Source organism: Ruditapes philippinarum, unplaced genomic scaffold, assembly GCF_026571515.1.
Source record: "Ruditapes philippinarum isolate M1 unplaced genomic scaffold, ASM2657151v2 ctg3878_1_1_1_1, whole genome shotgun sequence".
In the NCBI taxonomy this organism is placed as follows: Eukaryota; Metazoa; Mollusca; class Bivalvia; order Venerida; family Veneridae; genus Ruditapes; species Ruditapes philippinarum.
In genome coordinates, this window is record NW_026858291.1 from 100,041 (window position 1) to 117,372 (window position 17,332).

The window sequence follows — 17,332 nt, forward strand, 5'->3', positions numbered from 1 at the left end:
TTTTCACTTTAAAACGAATAATGTCGGATAATTTCGTAAGTAAGTATTTAGATATTAAAACAAATAGAGAAACAAAATTAATATGGTAATTTGTGTTAAACTAAACAAATGAATTGAAAGTTAATTTATGAAAAACAAAAGAAACTTACGATCTCTTCCAAAGAGGAAGCAGGAGGCAAGCGCCGGCAGAATGAATAAAATTGATACCTTCAACATGTTTGGTCCGTTCTAATATCACTACTGGTATTAGAAATACACAGACACCTAGTTTTTTTTTATTTTAATTTATATCGGAAGCATGTTTGCCTAAAGATAAGAAACACAATATTATAACTGTTATACACCGGAATAGTGGACTTGTCAACTGCGTCACTAAAGAATTATCCTAAATGGACAGTAAATGTACTCACTTGATAACATATGACGCTTCACGTTTACACTGTTGAAATGTCATCGTTATACATGTTTAACATAGTTAATCTTATCATTACAAGCACTGTACGTAGTTAGTCGTTAAAGCAGCATGCCTCCAGATTCATGCCAATTTTCATGAAAATGAAAAAAAAAAAATTATAATAAAAAAAAACAAAAAAACACGACGAAACCTATTTATAGCACAAAAAACAACAAAGAACCGTATAATTGCCAAATAAGAAGTACATTTACATTTTTATAAAAGAATAGCGCTAATGCACTCTTTTCCATGTATATCATGTACAGAATCTCTTTAACTTTGTTCAATCAAATGCAATGTGGATGCAGCATCGTGCTTCTGCAGCTGCAGCTGTTAATGTCCAAAGAGAAAAGGTGCATTAACCGTCAGTTAAAATCGTCATTATTTAATGTATTGATACTATTCGACAACGCTTACTTTCAAAAATATAAATTGCTTCATTTAAAGAAAAATAAAAAATGGAAATAAACAGTTGATATGTGGTAAGAGCACTTGTAATAGTGGAAGGCTTCTTAATAAAAGATATTTGTCTATGACCACCGAACATGAAAGAATCTCTCAGTTAGACAGAATAAAACATCAAAGAACACCACCGCAAATAAAAAAACCGCAACAAAAACAGCAACAACAACAGCAACAACAACAACAACAGCAATTAATTGTGTATTTTATTCTAAATAAGCGTAGCTCTCAACAGCGTATTGTCCAACAATATTGACCTGGCACTTCATTAATTTTCGTAAAGGTCACTGGATAAAGACTGGTATCTAACGAATATATGATATATTTGATTATTTGTTACCTTCACACGTCAATGAGTTCTGGTGTATTGGTATAGATGCCGGACTACTGATTTGAAGGTCTCTAGTTCGATACCTAACTAACACCACGTTATGAAGATATGCATTTTTTATTTTATTTTGGAATTTACTTGCAAGAATTAATTTGAAATCGTTTTACTACATCTTGTTTTAGGATACCTTTTAAATAGTGAATTTTTATACAGTTATATTTTTAAATTCATAACATTATCTTTTATTAATAAAAAAGTACAGCGCGTTTATAAAACAAATTTAAAATTTTAGACAGATAGAACACACTCAAAAAATCAAAACGTTTTGTACGAGTTTAGAGAGAAATGGCAATTTCAAAATTAAAACAAGAATAGAAATAAAAAGGGGCTGAACCAGGATTCGAGCATACAAGCTTACATCTATACATATTCCTGAAGTGAAAGTCTTTTTGGCTTGCAGCCACGGCTGCAAGCCATTTGTTTTGAATAACTTGTTCCGGTAAGGTGGTTTCCTGTTTCCAATTGTTAGTGCATGATTGAACGGGAAACCAGCTGCAATCGTGCCAATCGCAACTTTTCGGCCTTTTCCGTCACTCTTCGGATTAATGATAATAGCCGATGTAGTTCCGATTGCAATCGTGACAATTCGGGCGATTCCGTCATACTGCGGAATCTGACGAAGTAATATTACGGAAATCTAAGCTATTTTAGTTACTTCGGTAATCCCAGTTTGTTTATATAAATAGGATTTCTATTTTTACTTGATTTATCGGTTTAAACCGTAATAAATTATAAACGAAATTGTTCCGTTTCAATTGTTTTTCAAGACGCAAAAGTTAGTTTCTTTTATAATTGTTTTTTTTGTCTGTATTAGTTTTATACAATAGAGAATGGTGACTGTAGTAGTATTCCGTCTTCAAAGGGTGGTCCTGCTTACCAAATCACGCATGATCGAGTTATATTTAGATCTACTGAACGCAATTCAACTTCTTGGTGAGGTAATCTAAAAATAGCCCATGTATATCATTAACCTTGCCACGTGCTGGCATCGTCTATTTGTGATCGTGTAACATAGTTGATACATGCTTATTAATTGGTACCACGTAACGAAGTATTTTAGTGCATTTACTTGTCTATAAAGCAAAGGAATGATTTCGCTGCGAAAAAGGGGAAATGAAATGTGCACACTTGTTTCCCTTCAGTATCACGTTAGTATTTTTACGATTGATCATTTTCTACAATAGAGAATAGATTTCAAATCGTTTTGACAAAAAATATTCGGTTTTCCAAAAAAACAAAAAAAACCAAAAAAAAAACAAACAACTAAATAAACCCTTTATGATATAAAAATATTGTAATTAAAAAAAAAATGTGATAATAAATTGAAACCAAAAAAAAAAAAAAATTTTTTAAAGGGTTGGGATGAAGGCACAACTGTGCAAGCCTTTCCTTTTAAAAGGAAACTTTATTCTGACTGCGATAAGAGGGATTTTTAATCTAGACTATTTAATAACTGCTTATCTACATTCATATCGATTTACAAGTAGATAGTAACGTTTACGGAATTTACCGACTATAGGGTCAAATGCAAGAGTGCCAGGTCAATGTTGTTGGACAATAATATTGGATTTCTTAATTGTTGCTAATGTTGTTGTTAATAAGTAAAAACAAATAAACCTTCAATTGTCTGAGTAAGGAAGTGGCGATAAGTGTGACACGAGTGCATGTCAAGGGTCGATACATCATTTAGTGAATGAGTCATTTGTTATTTCAAATACACTGGTTTATTGATTTAGTTTAAAATACTATATACATTACAGACGTTTTTTACAAGTGTTACATCTAAAAAAATTTTTTTTATATAAATAAATTTATAAGTGTCTTATTTAAATAATGTAAAGTTTCTGATTTAAGTTATCTAAAATTTCTGATTTATGCAACCTAAACTTTCTGATTTAAATAATTTAAAGTTTCTTATTTAAATAACCTAAAGTTTCTAAATAAAATAATTTAAAATTTCTTATTTAAATAACCTAAAGTTTCTGATTTATATCATTAAGAGTTTCTTATTTAAAAATAATCTAAAGTTTATGATTTAAATAACCTAAAGTTTCTTATTTAAACAATCTAAAGTTTCTGATTTAAATAAATCTACAAGTAAATGTTGACCTTAAAACATGCCAGTTCAACACGTTCCTCAAAATTACTTACAAATACATTTAGAAATAAATAACAATAATGATAAATTGATAATAATTATAATAAAATAATAATAATTATAATAAAATAATAATAATAATAGTAATAATAATAATAATAATTATAATAATAATAAGAATGATAAGAAGAAGAAAAAGAAAAAGAAGAAGAATAAATAGACAAAAAAGTGGATGAAGAAGGGGTTAAAACGAGAGAAAGATGAAGAAAAAAATAACTTAAACTCGTTTGGAGGACTTGCCGATTCATAGATTTCCAGATGGAAAATTCCCATGAGGTTATTTTTTTCTATTGTTTTAAGTTTCACACAAATTTTATCTTTAAAATACAAATTCCTATCATTTTTTACATTTTTTCTAAGGGAATGCATTTTATATCTTAACCAGGAAAATATAATACAAATAACAAACTTATCCGGGTTCAAAATGTCAACTATATATTGCGCCTTTTTAAAACATCCTGGATCATCGAGGTCCTGTCTCTTTATATGGCCAATCACTGAAAATACGAGTATAAAGTTATCGAATTATTATACATAATTGACTAAATAATAAAAAGTAGAATTTTAAAAACTCTTAACAAGTCCGATATTATATAATTCAATGTTAAAGGGATTTCGGGACTGAGATTTTTTTTACATGAGGTGATAACTTGCCAATAACTTGTAATCAAAAACTTGTTTCTGGAACAGGAAATGCTGGTGGAAAACCTAAAGATATTGTAACTTTGTCTTCAACTCAGACGACCGGTGCATCTTCGGATGTCAACATCAAGAATGACATCGAGCTAAGTTTAGTTCAAAACAAGAAACAAGTGATGCTGGATATTCGTCAGGCGTTGACAATAAACCAAAGAAAGCCAAGGTTATTTATATCTCGTCCGATGGAGGTCTTACAACAGACGAGGAGGAAGAATCTACAAGCCGGATAACAACTCTCAGAGTTCCTGGAGTAAGTTTAGCCAATTCCAAAACTGACAAAGAAAGCGCGAATAATACCAATCTCACGCGCTACGACATACCGATCTGTTGGTTTGCGCGTGCGCAGAAAGACAAAGATAATGGTAATACTAACAGTTTCATTCATCATAACTACATTTTTGTACTTGACGCTTCTGTCGTTTATTGCTGAAAACATTTTGAAAGACTCGGGTGGTGGATTGAAAGGAGTTTATTTCTTTTTTTCGGCTGTACTTTATAAATCACCTTACAAATCCGATCCTATATGGAATTCTTGATCCTCATTTCAATAAAAAGTGATGATGAAGCTATAACACAGAATATGTGGTTGAACATGAAATAAACCCAGAACTTTAAAAAATTTCGGACAGAAAGACAAAGTTTATGGGATTTTGTATTTCATGGTAAATTATTTAAAATATCTGAAACCGTTAAATTATTGAACTATTAAAAAAAGATATGTATGTTTATGTGTATGAATTTTACTATTTGCAACAATAAAGAAGAAAAAACAATGAAAGGGTATAAATCACGTATTAACTTTACTGTATTGAATGGCAACATGCCTTCTTAGTGTGTGTGTATGTTTGTTTACATGTATTTATATATGCCACCGGTAGCGCATATTGGCGAGTCTTCCAGAAGAGTATTAGTCATTTTAGATTTTGAGGATAGTGCAAGATACAGATTTTGAAAGATGCTCCAATTCCAGAAGCTTCTCCTGGTTCTTTAACGTGTCAAGTCTTAAAGCGCTTATACAAGAGACCTCGATTTGAAGATTCATTTGAAAGACTGATGTTGGAAAACCCGGGTGTTGAACAAGTCTCGCGCTCTAACCGATAACGCTTTGCAGGCTGTCTATAAGCCTTCTTATCCAGTGCGCATTGCAAAAGAATACCACGTGACCAAAATATGGTGACATTATTTTATACTTCCAGGAAGGGAATCAAACTTTATTGTTGTACTGTGAAAAATAAATCCATGTAGAGATAACACACAGTCTTCATTGCTGTCAGCACAGACGCTTTGTAAGATTATTTGTTACTGGTCTGTTTTCGTTGAATTCTACTAAATAAATGTATAAATAAATAAATTAACAAAAAAGTAAAGAAGTAAATTGATAGATCTTTTAGTTGTTTTTTTCGCCGTACCAGCAAATAATAGGTCATATGGCGACTTTTAAGCTTTACTGGTGGAGGAAGACCTCGGTGCCCCTCTGTGCGTTATTTCAGACACAAACGTGCATCTTAGTAGAACAACCGACGTTCCGTTAGCTAGCTGGATAGCTTCTTTACATGATATAATCCAAAGTCTCTGGTGGAAAATGAATCTAAAGTGGTAAAGGACAAGTAATTTCAAGTCAACGCCCTTAGCCAATAGACCACGGATACATACATAATTTACATAGATTAAGAAATAACAGAAATAAGTAAACTCATACCGAAACAATATAAAAACCAAGCCCCAAACAAAGATTGTTTGGAGTAATTCGAATTTTAAGTATTTTTTATTTTTTAGGAAAATCCTCGCTAGATTGACCGACTTGACTGGTGGTGGCAATTTTACTTAAATGATTGCAGTGTCTGATGCAAGGACATGGTTTATACTGGTTCATTAAATTGACAGAAAAATTGATGCGGACAAATAAAAACTATAATAGATTTAAAAAACAACAACATATAACGGATACACAAAAAAATAATAACACAGCAAATAACAAATATAAAAAAGACACAAGAGATAATAAAACATAAATATACAAAAACATAAAACAGGTACAAAAATAAGATAATGACAACAATATATAACAAATATAAAAAAACGTATAGAAATATCACAACATGCCAGACATTAATGACAACTGACTAGAGTATCTAAACTTTGGCCCTACCTTTTTATTTAATTATACCCATTGCTTCTCGATTAGGGATAATATGTTCATGAAGTATGATATTCAATGTACACACGTAACCTTATCACTAACGTTTTTCATGAGAACACATCTACGTATGATCACTGTCTGGTACGCGATACGGTGTGGATGTTTTCGTGTTACGGTGCTTCCATCCAGATAAACAACAAGAAGGTACGTACCATTTTATTATCTATATATTTATACAAATTATGTTTGTATAGTAAAAAAATATAGTAAAAGAACATAGTTGCACATAACGTAAACAATAAATTCACTAAAAAATCAAAAGTTTCACCATGTGTGTTACATATGATATATAAGAATTATTTACTAAAATCTTTGGTGGATAAATGAACTTGAAATTCGAACCGAGAGAAGTAGTAAATATTTGTGTCAATATCTTCTAATTTCTGAAGTTGTCATCTGAGTTCTGCTTAAAAACCGTGTACTGACTTATTTTCGATCTGCGACGTATTAGAGGTGGAGTTCAAGATGACGGTCGATACTCATATACATTACTGTGCAATTTTACTAAGTGCCATTTAAATTTCTAAGTAGCAGTAATTATAAAAAGATGAGTTTGATTATTAAGTGGTAAATGTTTTATTAATTGAACAACTTGAAAAATCGAGAGAAGAAAATAAAGACCGTTTAAACATTATAACAAATATATACGGTGGCCGCTTGCGGCCATTTTAAGCCAGCGAGAAATCGCTTAATCATAAAATGTCCTGGGCAACTTACAAACTAGAGGGTTTTTCTGCCAAAATCGTACAAAATAAATGTATGAGCCTCCATATTTTAAAACATATGTTGGGAACAGCAATGAACATTTTGACTCTAGTGACCGGTAGAGTGCATGATTTTACTCTACATTTTATGCTTTGTTTGTCTGTGAAAAGTAGAGGAACAGAAAGAAAACCGCGACATTTTGCGAAAGTTTACAAACAATTGAAGGAAAATAATAGACCGAGACTTTTGTTCAGCAACGGTCTAATAAAACATTATTGGCGAGTAATAGCAATTTTCAGTAGCGGCTTTTTAAAAATGATATCTCCCGGCATAACAGACGAGGCTAAATACTCAAACTCGATTCTTTAAAAGTTATACATTAAAACGATAATGGATCGGGAGGTCGAAGGTTCGAGCCCTACGGGGAGCGTTAATTGAAGGATGAATGTTTCTCGTGGGACTCGTTCCGAAATGGCCGCTTCGTGAGCCACGAGGTAGTTAAAATGAATGGTTACCGATTTCTATCCGCCTGGCGCCTGGCATAGTGGTAGGAATTTGGAGGTACATGGTATGCAACCAAAAGGTGTCTCATAAGTCAAAATGGCTGGCCCTTTAAGTAGGGGTGACACTATAATAAACAAGACCTTTACCTTTTTATATATTGCAGATTATAATGACCGCAATTTGCTTACTAAAGCAGGCATAGCCTACTACATAGACAGAAAATGTCTCGGTTTCTTTTGACCTCTCACGACAAAAAAGGTGGTAGAAAAACTCGAGTTTCTATGATTTCAACATAAAATCTCGCTGCTTTTAAAGTTGCCTTGCATTTTTTAAAAAGACGGTTAGGTTTCTTGCGACTGTAAAAAGAGACGTTACGGCTTAATTTGTAAATGTACTCCTAGAAACAAAAGATGTTCAAAAAAGAAAAATATCCTGTTCTGTCAGCCATTTACCTGATATCTTTTGGTGCCATATAGAAACACATTTTCAATATGATGTGCATGTAATGAAGTGCAATTAATATCATCTCAGTGCATTTCGTTTCATGTTTAAATGACTTGTTACAGGAAAGATAGAAATAAAATTTATCATAAAAAAGTTGAGCACTTTTTATAATTTTTTTTTGTTGATATTTCTAAATATTTGTGTCACATGATATTGCTGATGAAAACAGATACAATGTTGAAAAATCATGAAAAATAAGTATAAAGAACTGTTTTTAATAAGATGGAAATATGTGTGATAATCAGCACACAACACTAGTTTATAAATAAGGCTTAAATAATATGTTACTAGTATCTAATGTATTATTACACACAATACACATCAAACATAACATACTTTAAGATCACTTTCCTTTAAGAGAACCAATTGAAAATAAAACATATTATAATGAATTAATTGCATTTCAAATTGCATCCCTTTGATATAACAAATTTAAACAATCTATCGTCTGCTATTGTGAACAGACTTAATACATTTCTCCCACTTCCTTTCTTGAGTTTTACAATTGACATTAACTACAGGATATTATTCTAAAATATAACTAAAATTTGTTCATATTGATTTAATTTTCATGACACCAAAGTTCGGTCGTTTGATGCATATGTCCCTGTGCAACGCACTTTGGGTCAAACTTTGACAGCAAAGTGCGTAACTCACTTTAGGGTTGGACCCAAAAGTACGAAATGCACTTTGTTGTCGGACTCCAAAGTGCGTTTCGCCCCAAAGTGCAGTGTTACAGTGCATAACTCACTTAGTTGATCAGCATTACTATCTGTAGCTTAAATTGCGCACCATAACATAAACGCATCAGCAGGTCAAATACAAGATTAAGAAGTCGTGCCAAATTTAGAGCTGCAAACTGGGCAATAACTCGAATTAAGATGCAGCATCATTTTTATCAGGAGCAAAGTAGTTTAAATTGTTAAAACATTGATATATAACAATACTCTATACACAATCGTTCTCTTTATTGAAACACATATACGAAAACTGCACGCTTTTATTTTCCTTTGAAGCTTTATAAAAAAAATGTTTCTTTTAGCGCTTATAAGAAAATTACAGATTAAGATTCTAAAGTGGAAAGTTTAGGTATGTCTCAATACATAGATAATTAAATACCACGTACCTTTTTGTTGTTTACCGTTCCTCCACCTTGGATAGAAACACCGTAACAAACAGTAATGCTACGTTATGGAGAAAATCCGAAAACTGTCAATTAAGTGAGAGAATGAACAGATCGAGGCGCTGTACGCCAAATTTATTTATTCTCTCACATAATGGACGTTTGGAAGAGTTTCTTATACTTACAAAATTTTGTCTATTTTCTTAATATCAAAAAAATAGAGAAAACCAGAATCCCTAAAGAAAGTCAAACACGTCAAAATTGAAAATGTTGCAGGCTCGGTTTGATTGAGCCTGTTCATTGACGGTACTGGAAAGTGCAAGTTACCGTCCACGCCCCTAGCACCGGATTAAGCAGAATTCAACATTTAACACGAAACTAATATAATTTTGAATTTAGAAACATCCGCAGATGTGTTCATACGGCGGTTATCATGGAACCTTCAATATGACACAGTAGTGCCATTCCGTGAAAAGCGGCGTATGGTCCCCAAGTGAAAGAATGTTTGTGCCCTAAACGAGAAAACAATGGGCGGAACTAAATAAAATGGAATTTTTCGTTTGCATTGTTGTACTGTCTTTGTTTATAACAAAAGTGTTAATTTATTTAGAATTTATACTTGTACAATGTATAAAAATGAGTAGAAATAAATAGATCACCTCCTTTGGATTAAAACAAAACAAAACAAAAATCGTCTATCATACTAATGTTACTGATATAATACATTAAAGCATCTATGGTGTGATTTGGAACACTTTTGTGCGTCGTGTTGGCGGACAAAGCGCCAAACGGCGCGCTGTCTGACTTTTGTCTTGTCGTCCTGTCGCTAACGATGTACGCTAAACGGCGCGGTGTCGTGCGGTGTGTTGTCACGAAGTCATATTGTCGCTCGTTTCAAATCGAAGGATTGGCTTATAAGCCAAGCGACAGGGCGAGTTTGGCGTGCTTCGCTAGAGACAGGACGACAATAGGACAGCAAGACAACACGCCTTTTGTCGTGTTGTCGCTATCGACAAGAAGAAAAGGCGATAACGATTAAGGTTGCGTTGCCGCTATCGACAACAAAACGCGCAATGTACCAAATCAGTCACCATAGTTATCAGCAATCATGACTGTGTACCTTTCATTAAGTTATGAAGAATGCAAATACAACGTACATCTACAGGCAGACTTATTTTGTATTTGTGAAAAATGACTTTAATTGGAAAAACAATGTTGTTAAATTGCATGATTAATTAGTTAGTATTGTTTCTCAATAAAATCACATACAAAAATGAGGTTAAGGTTTTTCTGATTTCCAAATGTATGATGCAATAATAGTCACTTCCAGATGCCAAAATAAAGAATGTATTCTGTCGCACCAAGAATAAAAGAACACGAACATTCTATGATATATCAAACAAAAATGTTCAAAATTTCAAATTTAATTGTTCATGTTCTTTTTTCCAACTAAATATGTATACAATATTAACTTAGTGTTACGTATAAATAGTGAACGATATCTATTTTCGGCATTTCCCGGAAACCTATTGTTTTATATTTAAGTAGTATATTAAAGTAAGTTAACACTTTTATATTTAAGTAGTATATGTTAGTAAGTTAACACTCTTATTTTAAGTAGTATATTTAAGTAAGTTAACACTTTAAATTTTATATTTAAGTAGTATATTTAAGTAAGTTAACACTTTTGCCGCAGATGTGTGAATTTAATGTCTATGCCCTGCACATAACATGCAAATATGACGTGCATATTACATGCAAGTATGAAAAAAAAACTGTCCATTATTTAGATTGATACATGTATATGATGGAAAAGTATCCAATATTGGAATATTGGACATTTATTTAGCAAATATCGGATAGTTCTTCATCTATAAATACAATAGATTTATTAAAGGAATGTTACAACAAAAGATGTTGTCACAAATGTCTAAATCAATTTTAAATTACATTACTTCCACAGTATGCTTTAGCTGGTGCTAAGTGGCGTTGAAAGGTCTGGTAGTTTGCATTTATTCATGTTTTTCACGCGCATGCTCAATCAAAGCAAGGCCTGCGCAATATTTTCAATTTTGCCGTGTTTTGGCGCCCTGTAAGAATCACATTTTCACTGAAATTAAGAGGGGCAATATCCATTGGAATAAAATCCACATATCAAGTTTTTGCTTTTGTTTCGCTAGTAGACCGGTGAATGTTGTTTTTCGTCCGAATGACAGAACTAATTTTGATAAATATAAAGTTGTGACGACGCCGCTGAAGAGGATATGTGACTATTTCCTAGGTAGATTTTAAACATTTATTGTCATAAATTCACTTATCATCGCCATTATTTGTATTCTCTTTTGGTTAAAAAAATATATTATTTTACACATATTTTGGCCCAATATCAGAACGCACATTTCAATTAGCAATTTAAAAAGCAAATACCCCCACCCCCCTAAAAAAACAACAACAAAAAAACCAAGAAAAAAAACACACACATAAACACACGCACACGCACACACACAAAACCAAAAAAAAAACAACCCCAAAGATATTTTGAAAAATGCCCAAATAAAATGTCCCCAAAAAGTCACAGCAAGCTGGTTTTTAAACTCATACAAAAGTACGATATATATAAGTTATATATATGTAGGCTTGCAAGTCAAATCAAGTTGAATATTATATAGACTAAAGCGCTAGTACACAATTAAGATTCAAACTATTATATCAAAAAGGAATAAACCAGTAGACACATTTGTTATCTTTAGAGAGAGAGAAAAAGAAAACATGGATCCGGATGACATTAGCACACATGAAAAGTTAGCAAGACAATTAAACGATGATTTTCGAGAAGCTGTTTTACCAGTGACCGTCTTTGTGGGAATTGAGGTTGTAGTTGGGTTCTTTGGAAACTTGCTGGTGATTTATGTGTTCTTATTTCATTATCATGTCTGCAACTTCCGGTATTTCGTGCTTTGTATGGCGTTTGTGGACTTTACCAGCGGTTTAACGACAATGCCTGGAGAGATGGTAACTCAAATGTACTGGTATATATACCCGTATAGATGAGTATGTAAGATCAAATCTTTTTTTCAACATGTTCACAGTTATTTCTTCTCATCATCGCCCTAGACCGCTACAGAAAAGTGTGTACTCCTTTTGGATGGCAGATACGACCAAAGATCGCTATAGTTTTGTGTGGTGTCATTTACCTTGTGTCGTTTATCATTGCGTTGCCGGTTCCTTTCCTTTGGGGAATACATAATGCCGAACACGAATACAAGAATAAAACAATCATTGTAACGGTTTGTGAAAAGGACGAAAAATATATTAAAACGGACTATCCGTTAAAATACTCAATTACAGTAGATTGTTTTATATCACTTTGCCTCTTTTTGATGTTTGTTTTCTACATTTTCGTAGCAAGGAAACTTGTCGCTGGAAAACGAAGCATTGGTAGGAAATCTAAATGTAAAGTTTTTGTAACCTTTTCTTCAACTCAGACGACTGGTGCATCTTCGGATGTCAACATCAAGAATGACATAGAGCTTAGTTCAAGACAAGAAACAAGTGATGCCGGATATTCGTCAGGCGCTGACAACAAACCAAAGAAAGCCAAGTTCAATTATATCTCGTCAGATGGAGGTCTTACAACAGACGAGGAAGAAGAATCTACAAGCCATGTAGCGACTTTTACCGTGCCCGGAATAGGTTCGAAAGCTGTTCATGAGTCGGTGAATAGAACAAAGTATAGGCGGAAGCGATCTGTTGGTTTGCAAGTTCGCAGAAAAACTAAGATAATGGTAATATTAACTGTGACATTCATTATTACAACTATTCTGTACTTGACACTTTTATCATTAATAACCAAAAACATTTTGCAGGACATGAGTGCAGGATGGAAAGCAGTTTATTTCTTCTTTTTTCGACTGTGTTTTATCAACCACGTGATGAACCCAATTCTATACGGGTTTCTTGATCCACATTTTAAAAAGGTGATGATGCAACATAAAAACAAAATCTTTGGAAGAAAATAATCATTGAAAGCACATTAGATTTTCCCCCTAAAAACGATTTTGTTCCTAGAGGCATGGTTAATTATTACTTTGGTTTGATTCAGATATATCTTAAATAAAGATTGAAATTTGCATATAATGTATCTTCAATGTTATTGCATTCATTGATAAAATCATGATTAAGCTCAATGAATTATGGAAATCACGTTAACCTTTGATTGTTTAAAAAACGTTCTTAATCAAATGCAATTTTAGGTAAATAAAACCTTTCACCGTTTGTTAAATGTTAAATCTAAGAGAACTGTATATTATATAATGATTCACTGTAAGAAGTTATACGGTGGCTGATTTCTACCATTTCGTGTTTTCGTGTCTTTGCCCCTCATATAACAATGTATTTTGTAGAAACAGCTAAATATGTTTATATGTTTTGATCATATTGTGTATTTTTGGGCCGGAGGCCTTTTTTTACAAAATAAAATGTTGTTGTTGTTTCAAGACTATTATTAAATAGAATAAGATTTGACTGATTTAGAAGCTAAATTTGGACGTTGCATACCTGAAAATGAAATTACATCTGCAAATTACAGGTGAGGCGGTAAGATTATTTAAATTTTGCCATTTCAAAGTCTTGTTTTAAAATAGAATTCCATATTTTAATGTCACAACAGTGTCATAACGAACATTCTACGACCATGTATGTAAAAATCTAGCGATATTTACGTTATTTAGAGGCAGAATTTCGTTGCATTTTTTCTGAATTCCAAATTGATCTAACGCAAATCAGGTTGAGGAGTTAGATTTCTTTAAAAGTAGCCGTATTTAGTGTTAGAATTAAAATCTTATTATACAATTCCTTGATCAATACACAGACGTACATTTTGATACTAATTACATTGAAGACGACCAAAATTTGACCAATGTTGAAGCAAAAGTTCGACGTTAATTAAATTTTCTAAATTTTATGAATTGGTTTGCAATCCAGAATTAGGAGTGACCTCTTACATATACTCAATGCACATCGTTTTGATTATTAATTTTCTTACAACATTCACAAGAGATTGTTTGTGTGCACATTTAAAGACTATTATGAAATAAAAAGATTTTAATGATTTGCAAGCTAAATTTGGACGCTCATACCTGAAAATGTTATTTTACCGGCAAATTACAGGTGAGGCGGTAACATTATTTTATTTGTGCCATTTGTAGTATTGTTTTTAAAAAAATAATCCATATTTTAATGTGACAACAGTATCATAACGCACATTCTACCATCATGCATGTACAACTCGAGTGGTATTTACGTAATTTAGAGGCAAAATTCGGCCTATTTTTTCTGAATTCCAAATTGATCTTACCCAAAGCAGTGCAAGGGTTTAGATTTCTTTAAATAGCAGCCGTATTTGGTGTTGGATTTAAAATCTGATTGTACAATTCCTTTATCAATGCATGGACGTGCATTTTGATACTAATTTCATTGAAATCGGCCAAAATAAGAATATATTATTCGTGTAAGTTCATTACTGAATTGGATAAACTCGTTGAATAGAATATTCTGCTTGTACTATTATATTTTCAACTCGATCAATAAATCCAGTTTGAACCTACACTCATTCAATTTCCACTGTATATTGACAGACAATCAAAGGTTGAGTTAATAGTTATTTATACGTAATTTAGAAATGATATTGTTTGAAATTTTGGATAGAAAAAAATATATATATTTATGCTCTTTGTATATAAATGTACTGAAAGTGGCTGGAATGTTTTTGGTGCTAAATATATGTGCTTCTGATAATGATGTGATAGTAGATTAAATTTTATTTATAAAACAGCAATATTTTTAGGTGGTAACTCAAACAGCTATGTTGAATCAAAATTGTACACAAATAATATAATGATAATTAATAAGAGAGAAAACAAATATACAGTTTGCATTATTGCATAAATGTTTTCTCAACTTATTATTTTTAGTAGTATTGGTACATTGTATTTTATCAAAATTGGTTATATTTCTTAAAAGTTAGTGATATGTCATAGAATTAAGTGACATTTTTCTCAAATGTACTGGTATTTTTTAAAAGTAAAAAAAAGGTGATGTCTAATTATTTGGAATTTTCTCAAATCAAATGTTTTGTCAAATGTTAGGGAATTTTCTTGATTGTAGTGGCATTATTGCAAATTTTAGTGGCATTTTGCAAATGCAGTGGTGTGTAAAATATATATATTTGTAAAATCATTTCACTCTTAGTATATTTGTAATTGTAAAATTTACGATAATATTGTAAGTTTAAAAACTGAAATTAATAATTTAATTTTCATTCATGGTATTTTACTAAACATATAAAAAAGCCTAATTTTAGCTCGTCTATTTCAGAAAAAAGTTCAGCTGTCATAATCACTGAGGCAGAATCATCGTCATTTTCATTGTGCAAAAACGTAAATGTAGCTCATTACATAAAACATTTTAAAATATGATAAACAAGATCAACAAGGAAAGGCGGCGTTCAATGAACGCAACTCCCATATGACCCAGCAACAAGAACCAATGGCAAGGAGCCCAGGCAGACCCCAAACAAAAACAGGACAGGGCAAAGACAGAGCACGGACTGGTTAATCATTAAATGATAAATAATAATAATAATAATAATAATAATAATAATAATAATAATAATAATAATAATAATAATAAATAAATGATAAATAAAAAGCATCAACATAAAACTTAGAATACTTGCTTATCATAAAAAGCTGCACTTGCCTCACATGGGACATAACTCTTATAGCAAATATTTTTTGGAGTACACTTTTTTTTTTATTTCGTTTTCACAGGTGAGCGTATACACCACTTGCGGTGCTCTTGTCAGTATGTCTGGTACACACGTTTGGTGTTTTATCATTTAGTTATACGATTATATTGTTTTTAGCATGACTATTGAATAGTGGTAGTGCAATCAAATGTTCAAGTATTGTCTTAAAATTAGGTTAAAATTCTAATAAAACTACAATTTTATTTCATTTTTAAACACTGAATTATTCAACTGAAACTTCACACATGTCCTTCTGGCCCATTTAGAATAGTTTTGAGGGAACGATCAAGATCAATTACAATAACTCTAGCATAGATATGTGCAGAATTACAGCCCTCTGTAAGTTCAGAAAATTCCTGACTTATGTCAGTCTCCACAATAATCAGTATGTTCTAACCATGTCTGAGGAAGACCCATAACTCAGACATTGATTTTAACAGGTGACTTCTTTTTTTCATTAGTGATATCCACTGAGTGATTTCCAACAGAACTAAGAAAAGTTTTGATTGAGGTTTTGTGTGCAAATTGTCCGTACACAACTGAACAACTGAGAGTATTCATTTTAAACTTTACCTGTTAACTTTGTTTCATAATTTTAGGTAATTGCCCAAACCCGTAATATAGTTCTGGCAGGGATTTTCATTAATTTACTCCCCTTTAACTAAGAAAATTTCTGCGTTGTAACAGATCTTGTTGTATTCTCAAGTATTGATAACACATATATTTCTGACATACAAGTGCCCTGACCATCTGCCAGCTCTTGTTGTTAGACAGAGTATCGTTAATTATTTACTTTAATTTTAATTAATACAGTACAACCTTTGCAAAGCAACACCATTTAAAAGGCAAAACACATTTTGGTTGTTTAACGGAGGTGTTGCTTTAGAAGTATTAAAGTTAGTGATAAATTTATGTGTTGAGAGATTTGGTTTGGTCATTTTTAAGAGTTTTATCTTTACAGAGGGCCGCACTTTAGAGGTTAAACTGTAATTATGATTATTATTTTAACCTACAGTAAATGGTTAGATACCGATACTTATGGTCACTTAATTAGGTGACTAGAAGTTTTTTGTCATGAAATTGTTATGAAAGTTTGAAATATAGACCAACTGTAACTCATTACCTAGACTGTAATGCTGTTACGAATTTCTCTTATTTAGGATCAATCAAAAATATATAGTAGATCTTATTTAGATGTATATGTGATTTGTGAGTATTGTGTGGTAAATGTAGTATTTTTGCCATTTTATTAGACCAACTTTTTCAAAGAAAAAAGTCAAGCTGTTGCATCAGTCATGTTATCTGTTCCCGTACTTGTTGCGAT

At 31.9% G+C, this 17,332-nt stretch overlaps 1 protein-coding gene across 4 annotated transcripts in view; it reads right to left on the reverse strand.

The window, feature by feature from the left end:
- The window catches only part of LOC132752698 (uncharacterized), a 109,014-nt gene that overhangs the window by 80,721 nt on the left and 10,961 nt on the right, over positions 1-17,332 (reverse strand). The window contains exon 1 of one of the 4 annotated variants that reach the window (XM_060743062.1): positions 150-371. The exons of 2 other annotated variants lie outside the window; for them this stretch is intronic. In XM_060743062.1, coding sequence (XP_060599045.1) covers positions 150-216 — 67 coding nt within the window. In that variant the 5' untranslated portion in view covers positions 217-371. Of the gene's footprint in view, positions 1-149; positions 372-17,332 lie in introns of those variants that run through there. One more of the 4 variants, XM_060743060.1, reaches the window with a different exon arrangement.